Source organism: Alligator sinensis, unplaced genomic scaffold, assembly GCF_000455745.1.
Source record: "Alligator sinensis unplaced genomic scaffold, ASM45574v1 scaffold1494_1, whole genome shotgun sequence".
NCBI classification, from domain to species: Eukaryota; Metazoa; Chordata; order Crocodylia; family Alligatoridae; genus Alligator; species Alligator sinensis.
This window is the reverse complement of record NW_005842724.1, coordinates 153,938-162,836: the sequence shown is the minus strand read 5'-3', so window position 1 is coordinate 162,836 and position 8,899 is coordinate 153,938. Positions and strand designations below refer to the sequence as shown.

Here is an 8,899-nt window from a genome sequence, read left to right as displayed (position 1 = left end):
GCAGGGTGTGGGGGTGTGGGGTGTGAGGGAGGGAGGCAGGGCGTGGGGAACCGCCACATACTCCCCTCATGGTGCACAGCCCCTGCCGCTGACAGCAGCAGCAGCAGCAGGCACTGTTGCTTGGCTGTGTGCAGCTCCAGCCAGTGCCGCATATGTGGCGAGGAATGTAGCCTGGCTAGTCCACCTCTACTGTGCTGGGCTTCCCGCGGAGCACATGCAGCTCCCACACTCACACACCACTGGGGGGAAGCCCCACACAATGGAGCCAGCTGCCTTCTCTGCTTCATGCCATGCAGGTCTCAGGACTCCACCGGATGTGGATGGAAGCCCTGATCCTTGCTTCCCAGCAGAGTCCCAGGACCTGTACAGCAGGGGATGGGGAAGGCAGCTGGCTCCATCACACAGGGCTTCCCCTGGTGGCAATTCAGAAGCTGCACATGAGCCATATGGAGCTCTGTGCAATAGAGGTGGGCCAGGCGAACTGCGCTCCTTGCCCCAACATGCAGCGCTGGCCGGAGCCATGTGCTGCCAGCTGCAGCACCTGCACTGGGCATGAGCACCCCAAGCACCCTCACCTGCTGCTGCTGTTACTGGTGCGGGCTGTGCACCATGGCAGGGGGGGGGGGGAGGGGTGTGTGGAGAGTATCCACACACCCCCCCGCCCAAGCTCCATGCTCCTGCTGCCCCTCTGGGTGCAGGCTCCATGCTGCCACCAACCCTAGCCCCGTGCTTGCTGCCTCCATGCAGCTGCAGCTCTCCCCTTGCTCCCACCCCTGCCACTTCCCTACCTGCTGCCTGGAGCAAGCGGGATGCCAGGGAAGCCAAGCAGCTCCCCCCAGTGGCTGTAGTATTGGCAACAGCAGCTGGGCTGAGCTTTTCCACGCACAAGGGCAGGAGCAAGGCACAATAAGGTAAGTTGGGGGGGTGTATATGTGGACTTCTTGCTCCCACCCTTGCAGGCAGATGGGGTAGAATTAGGGCTGGGTGGGGTACAATGAGTTAGTGGGTGGATGAAATTGCCTAGTGGGCCTATGGGCTGTATTTTGCCCACCCCTGCTATAAAGGCATATTTAGGGCTACAGAAGTAACATGTGCCCAATACCTATTAAATAACACTCCTTTATGAATACTTCCATAATTTATGGTTTTATTTCTGCATTTATTTTTTCTCAAGAATGCATGCTGGTATTTATTAGAATAATTTAACAATGAATAGAAAATAACCCAAGATGGAGTGAAAGAAGATCCAGTACATGACTGAACTTTTTAAACTGATAATTTAAATGACTGTTAAGTCTTACACATGCAAAGTACGCAGGACTAGCACCTCTATACTATTAAACAAAAACAGCCACTAAACTGCAGCATAAATAAATATTGCCATTCAAACAATACTTTTTTAGGATGGGCACCCTGCTCCATTTTTTTTTATTTTCCTTTTCCTAATCAGGTGTGCTAATTATTTTCAAAGGCTACTCAAGGAAAAAAAAGCCCTAATAAAATATATTAATTATTTCTGTTATTAAACATAACAATCCAACACTGGTTGCCTGGTAGTTTTAGAAATGAAAGTTCATTCTTAATTTTATTTTTTCTTTTCTGTTCTAGCTATAGCCATGAGGTCTATTTCTCTATCATCCCTAATTTATATATTATGTCCATGTTGGCACTGTTTTTCTGTACAAGAGAGATGGAGCAGACAGAAAACTTTTCAGAATAAGTTGGTATTACTCCTTAATTAGCTGCAAGAGTTCTTTTTATATTTTTGGGTTTTTTTCCAGAAACACTAGCTTCTTGCCCCTGCCAAAGGGACTGAGCATGCAATAGCACTTCAAATCTTTAGCTTAGGAAGCAAGCAACAGCTTGACTAGAACCAAACTCTTGAACATGGATTACTATTACTAATCCCTCTGGCTCACACTCAGAATATCCCATTTCAAATGCCAATTTCTAACTACTTATTTTAAGTACACAGTAACCAATATTTAGGTATTCGAAGGGAAATGAATTCTGTGCTGAATTTTATTTTATATTTGTCAGGATCCAAAACATCAGCTGCCCACTGTTGACTAGATAAGTATTAGGTAATATAGTGTAATTGTTTTAAACAAATATTTAGACAAGCAAAAAAACATAAGAAATAAATGTAAACAAAGCCACCATCATCATTGGTAGTCCCTCACAGTCAAGAACAATCTTCCAAGATTGCCTTATTCGCGGGTCCAAAGATGGTTGCACAAGGTCATTTCAGGATTGATAGGTTCTACTGCAAAATTGGGCACAAGTTTCAGTGTGGGGTGGGTGGCTCTGGATTCTTGGATCCGTCTGTGACATGCTGTTTCTGCCACTCCTGCTTTTCCATCTCCTGTTGTCATCGTGAAGTTTCAAAAGTACTGAGATGCTTGCAACAGACTTTTCCTCCATGTGGGGCAGTCCTGAGTAACAGTCTCTCATGAGTTAATGTTGATGTTGCATTACTTTAAGTTGGCCTTGAGGGCGTCCTTGAAGTGCTGTTGCTCTCCTCTTGAGCACACACCTTGACTGAACTGGGAGAATAAAACTTGCTTCAGGCGTCTGGAGTCCTCTTGAAGCAAGTTTTCAACATCATCTGGAAGACATCATGATGAAGTGGCTGGCCCAGCAAAGTTGATGCAAGATTATTATTGCCTCGAAGCTTATGGTGTTTGCTTGCAAGAAGATGCTAATGTTGGTGCGTCTGTCTTCCCACTGAACTTGAAGGATCTTCCACAGGTAGCACTGATGGTAGTTTTCCAATGACTTGAGGTATTTCCATATCCCAGCTCCGTACAGTAAGGTATGGATTATGACTGTTTGAAAAATCATGAGCTTTGGTTTTTAATCTTATGTTGCAATCTTTGAACACCCATTTCCTCAAGCTTCTTAAAGCTGTACTTGAACATCTGAGGCAATGTTGGTGTTCCTCGTCAATGTCAGCCTCCTGCAAAAGATGGCTTCCAAGGGATGGGAAATACTCAATATTCTCCAAAGTCTCACCATAAATCTGAATTACAGACCCGGGAACTGCTCATTAAGAACTTATTGATGGAGGACCTTAGTTTTCTGGTTGTTAAGTGTCAGTCCCATTTCTTGTAAACCTCAGTAAAAACATTGATGACTGCCTGAAGATCTGATTCTTAGTGAGTACACACCACAGCCTAATCAGCATACTGGAGCAGGATGATTGAGGTCAACATGGTCCTGGTTTTGGCTCAGAGTTGGCTGAGATTAACCAGTTTACCATGTTTTTGGTAGTTTAGCTTCACTCTGACTGGAACCCTGTTGATGGTCAGATGTAGCATCATGGTGAGGAATATTGAGAAGAATATTGGAGTGATGAAACTGCCTTGTTTAACTCCCATTTTAACCTCAAGCAGATGTTATAGATCTGTTGCAAAGAAAAACTGCCATATACTGTCATGGAGCAGCCAAAGAATGGTGATAGATTTCAGTAGACATCCATACCTCAAAAGAATCCTCCACAGTCCTTCTTGCCTGACAGAGTCAAAGGCTTTTCTGAGGTCAAAGAAGGCCATACAGAGAGGTTTATGTTGTTTCTGGTATCTTTCCTGTAGCTGACGAGCAGTGAAGGTCATGTTGGCTGTGCTACTTGATGCCTTATCATTCTACATCTTGATAGCTTTCCTCGCCTCGGCAAAGGTTGAAGATATGCTGAGATTGCCCCTGACTGGGTTTTGTGGGAAGGAGCTAAGAACACTTGTCAACAACAGAGTCTCAACTGAGAAGGTCTTCAAAATTCTCCTTCCAAAGTGTGTTGATGGCTCCCCTTTCCTTGATCAGATGTCCTCCATCCGTAGGTCTTAAGGAGGTTGGGTCCCTGAGTGCTTGGACTGTAGATGGCTTTGGTGGCTTTTGTTTTAAAAAAATATTTAGAAAAGCAAAAAACATAAGAAATAAATATAAACAAAACCACAAACTAAACGCAGGAACCTTAATACATTATGACAATATTGCATGTAAATTACCTTTGCACATACAAATGCCCCCACTATTCTTAGACTGATTAAAAATGACAATTAAAATTACATTTAAAAACTGAAATGCTTTCACTGTGCAAAAGGCAGCGTGTAAAATCTTTTGGGACATAAAATAATGTAGGCAGTCAAAGAAGATGGGAAGATTTCTCAGATTAGCTTCTGTATAAAGTTTTCAGTGCATTATGTATTAGACGAGAGAGAGAGAGAGGAGATATGCTTGCTAGAGAAAATGAAAATCATACTATATTGATTTACTGTGTCAGTTTTCACATTAAAACTCAAAAAGTACAGATTTACCATTACAATTGCCAATAAACATTCCTCATGTATATTAAAACTGGCATTTTGCTTATTAATTCTATCTGATTTCTTAGAACAAAATGAAAAAATGGTCATAGACATACTCAGTGTTTGCCAGCTTAATGATAGCTTTAGCCAGCAACATTGGCCAAAGTTCAATTTGACAGGTTGTAGCCGGAAGCAACAAATTATTCTCTTCATTGAAAGGCATAGTGTCATCCACAACGATCTTTCTCCAGCACCCCTATGAATGAGAAAGAAAAGAAACATTAAAATGATGGAATGAAAATGAAAACAGCTTATGTATGAAATATCTATACTCTCCCAAGAACCCAATCCTATTGTAGTTTGATTTATAGTACTGATGATTTTAATAAATAAGGAAAGTAACAGATTGCAATTTGAAACTCTACTAGGTGCAATCAGTATGATAGAAACTGAAGTCCTCTACTACCTTGGAAGACCTTTATATCTAATTAATTACAGTGCCACGAATAAGGCACTGCGTTCATGAATGCCGTCTGCCTTCATGAACGTAGTGCCTCTGGCGGCTCAGGGTCGGAGGGGCACGGCTGCACTGGGAACGGTGGGAGTGTGGCGGTGGCAGCGGAAGCACAGCAGCAGCAGTGGGAGCCCAGCTGTGGGAAGCACGGAGCTCCTAAGGAGCTCCTTTAAGTGTAATTAAGATGCATGTTCAGCATTCGCGAATATTTGAAACTGCAAATGTCAAACCCATGAATAGCGAGGGTTTTCGGTATTAATTTTCAAATAATTTGAATAAGGTTGTAATCTGGCATTTTTTCCCCCTCCACACACCAAACGTGCTTCAGCTAGACAAAAATTTTAAATATGTATATGCTTTTTTCATGCCTGTGTTCATATTTTAACATTTCTAACACATCCATAACTGGTTCTGAAATATAAGAACATGAGATTCATGGAAAACCCTTTATTGTAGAGGTGCACCGATAGAGGTTGAAAGTTTTGCTGATGTACTGACAAATGTGTCCAAACTAGAGGTGCACCAATACATCAGTCCACATTGTATTGGCAATCGGCTTTTTTTGGCTGATAATGTCAATGATAAATGCCAGGTGCATGTGCACAGCCACGGAATGCACGCAGACAACCTGGCAACACAGCCCAGCTAGGGCGGGGTGCAGGACAGCCATAAGTGTCTTGTGCAGGGGGGGCCCGGACAAGGAGGGGAGCCTCCCACTGCTCCACACACACCTGTGGGAGGTATGGGGGGCACATGCCCCACAGATTCATGCACGGGGAGAGGGCGGACTGCTGCTGTGGGCTGCACTGGGCTCTTCCCGGCAGGGAGGCTGGGTTGGGGCTGAGCTTGGGGCAGGCAGTAGCGCTGGGAATGGGCTACTGGGAGGCTAGATACATCCCAGAATTTGTCATAGCATCCCCGTAGCCCCTACCTCCCAGTGCCATCACTGCTGCCCGCCCTAAGCACAGCTTCGGCCCAGCCCCCACACTGAGAAGAGCCTGGCACGGCCCTGGCCCTAGTCCACAACAGCAGCCCGCCTTTGCCCTGCATGGGGGCACACATAAATTGTGTGCCCCCATACAGGCACACAGCCTGTATGGGGGCACACAATTTATGTGTGCCCCCATGCAGGGCAAAGGCGGGCTGCTGTTGTGGACTAGGGCCAGGGCCGTGGAGCTGCCTCCCCGCCCATGTCCTCTGGACGAGCCACTCATGGCTCCATCTCATACCCCACTCTGCCCCAGCTGTGCAGTGTCCGTCCCGGCCCCAGCCCCACTCCCTCTCACCACAGAGGCCTCGATCTGCCCCCCCATGCCCTTTCCCTCCCCTGCCCCTTCTCCCCAACAGACTTACCAGCCAGAGTTGCTCTCCAAGCTGCAGGGCTGCATACCAGTAATTGGATAAGGCCTGTTAATAATCGGTTATCAGTATCAGCCCAAAAAATCTTTATCAGTGCACCCCTACTTTATTGATCTGATTTTTTTTTTTAATACAGCAATCTAATTGCAGCTATTTTCCAAATGTATGCACAGATAATGTTGTTATTATATTTTTCAGCTTGGGAAAAAATAAATGCTCATTCAAGTAAGATACAGCCAGTACAAATGCCTCACAAAGGCCGCAGTCCTGGAAATATGTATGCATATACTTGATTTATAAATACAAGTAATCCTATAGCTTTTCAATAATGTTGTTTTTGTATCTGAAGCTAAAAATGTTAGTCATGTTACTGTAAGTTCTGTTCAAAGTGCCTAGATACTGTGGTGAAAGGTATGGTAATAAAAATCTATACTGAAATAGTAGATGTGTGCACCATTGTGGCTGTCCAAGGGCATTCAGAAATAAAATGACTCTAGCTACAATGTGGGTAAGAGTGCTGCCAGACTGGCAAATCTGGAATATACTGTGAACACAAGGTAAAACTATGCATTAATTACAATCAGCAGATTCAGCAAAAAGTGAGTTTAGATTCTCATGTACACATTTTATATATTCTTATATCTCATATATGTTCCCAAGATCATAGTCTAAATCAGATACAGAGAGGAAAAAAGATGCTGCTGGTTCTGTCAATTTCTGCAGGGATTTAGAGTGACCTACCATTATCACATCTGAGCTTCTTATCAAACTTCACATTTAATTTAGTATTATTAATGAAAGTCCAACCCCCTCTGGTTTTGTATTGACAGCCTCTAAAAATGAGGAGCATTTCAAAGTTTTAAATATTCATGTCAAAAAGTAGAACAGTAATTCTTCCCATTTTCATAATCGTGACCTTGTACACAGGACTATCAATGAACTTTTATAATTCAGAATTCAAGAGTAAGATGGGAAAAACATGTGAGGAAATATCAAGATAAGTATTGCAAAAATATATACTAGAGCATATGGAATAGGGCTGTGCGAAACAGCACCATTCTGTTTCGACTTCTGTTTCAATGTTTTGATGGGACAGTGTTTCGTTTTGAGTTTTGTTTTGTTTTGAAAGCACTGTTCCATTTCGTTTCATCGAAACTGTTTCAATGTTTCGCCCGTAGGCTACAATGGAAAGCATTAAACTGCCTATAACTTTGTCATTTCTTGCCTCATTCAGATGAAACTTACAGGGATGGTAGCCCCTTCTCAGGCCACGAAACCTGCCAAGTTTCAAGGACAGGGGTACAGGGGTTTCTGGGAAACTGCAGCCCAAGCTGCCGACAAGCAAAACTCGTGACATGGGTGACACTGTGTGTGTATTAAGGTGCGCCCTCACTGGCGCTGGGGCTTCTACATGACACAGTAGTGCGCTCCAATGAGGTCTCCTTCTCCCCTACAGCTTCATCCCAGTCCACCACTTTTAATGACAACAGGTAATAACTTAGTAAGCAGCACAGTAGCACCAGCAGCATCTCAGGCAGCCAAACTGTCACAGACTAGAGACTTTCTTTAAATTCCTGCAGGAGCTTCTTCTCCAGCAGCTGCCAGAGAACTCTCCCTGCCAGCCCCAGCCCTGGGGCTTAGATGTGCCCAGGGTCCTGTGTCCTCCCAGTCAGGTGCTAGGGGTGCTGGTTTAAGGATGTGGCACTGGCAAACAAGGTCCTTTGGGTCAATCTAATCTGGTATGTTTTAGCAGACCAATTGAAGACAGTTACAGAAATAAATCTTAGCAAGCTTTTGAGTTGAAAAACCCTTTGTCAGGCTGAGGAAGCACCTACAGTTGGTGCCTGATCCTGAAAGGGAATTTACAAACCATTTTTCACAGCTGAGCCTATGAACTGCGCTTCATCAGCCTCCTAGGTACAGAAACTCATGCACTCAATATAGATGTTGGAATTCTGACACACTACAACCTGCCAGACATCTGACTCCCCAGGCACCTCTCCACTTTTACCTGCACTGCTACATCCCCTCCCCCCACAGCCTGTCCCTCACCCCCTGATGCCTCCATTTCCATTTTCAGTGACTGACTTTCTTGTCTGCATTGCAGGCCAGCCTCTGGCTTCTCTACTATTCCTTCCATCCAGGAACAGCACACACACAACAACAACTGCAGGTGCTTCCTCATCCTGACGAAGAGTTTTTCAACCCGAAAGCTGGCATCCCAGGAAGCTAAGCTAAGCTCACCTGGCGAAACACAACTCCACTGCAACCAGTAAGCCTCACACCTGTCAAAGACATGACAGGTCTGGGCTTTTCCCAGCCAGCACTGTGTGCGTGCATGTGGTACCTGAAGGTTATAGCACCTCCTACCCACCTTTCACCAGGGGGATCCTCAGTCCTGGCATTTCCTACGGCTGCCAAGCCACCAGGAATCCCACAAGGCCTCCCCAACCCTGGCAGACTGCAGTTTTAGTAGTCATGACCAGGACCTGGGGCCTCCTCTTTCCCCATAGCCCCAGTCAATACCTCCAAGTTCATCCTGGCACGGAAGCTCAGCAGGGACATAGTTTCATAGTTGGAGGGTCGGAAGAGACCTGAGCAGATCATCAAGTCCAACCCCCTGTCACGGCAGGAAAGAGTACTGGGGTCAAACGACCCCGGCAAGGTGTTCATCCAGCCTCCTTTTAAAGACCCCCAGGGTAGAAGCCAGCACCACTTCTCT

At 45.1% G+C, this 8,899-nt stretch overlaps 1 protein-coding gene across 6 annotated transcripts in view; it reads right to left on the bottom strand.

Moving 5' to 3' along the window:
• The window catches only part of ADGB (androglobin), a 286,810-nt gene that overhangs the window by 215,342 nt on the left and 62,569 nt on the right, over positions 1-8,899 (bottom strand). For all 6 annotated transcript variants that reach the window (XM_006034315.3, XM_025216304.1, XM_025216303.1 and 3 more), the window contains one exon: positions 4,421-4,560. In XM_006034315.3, the coding sequence (XP_006034377.2) occupies positions 4,421-4,560 (140 nt within the window). The remainder of the gene's footprint in view (positions 1-4,420; positions 4,561-8,899) is intronic.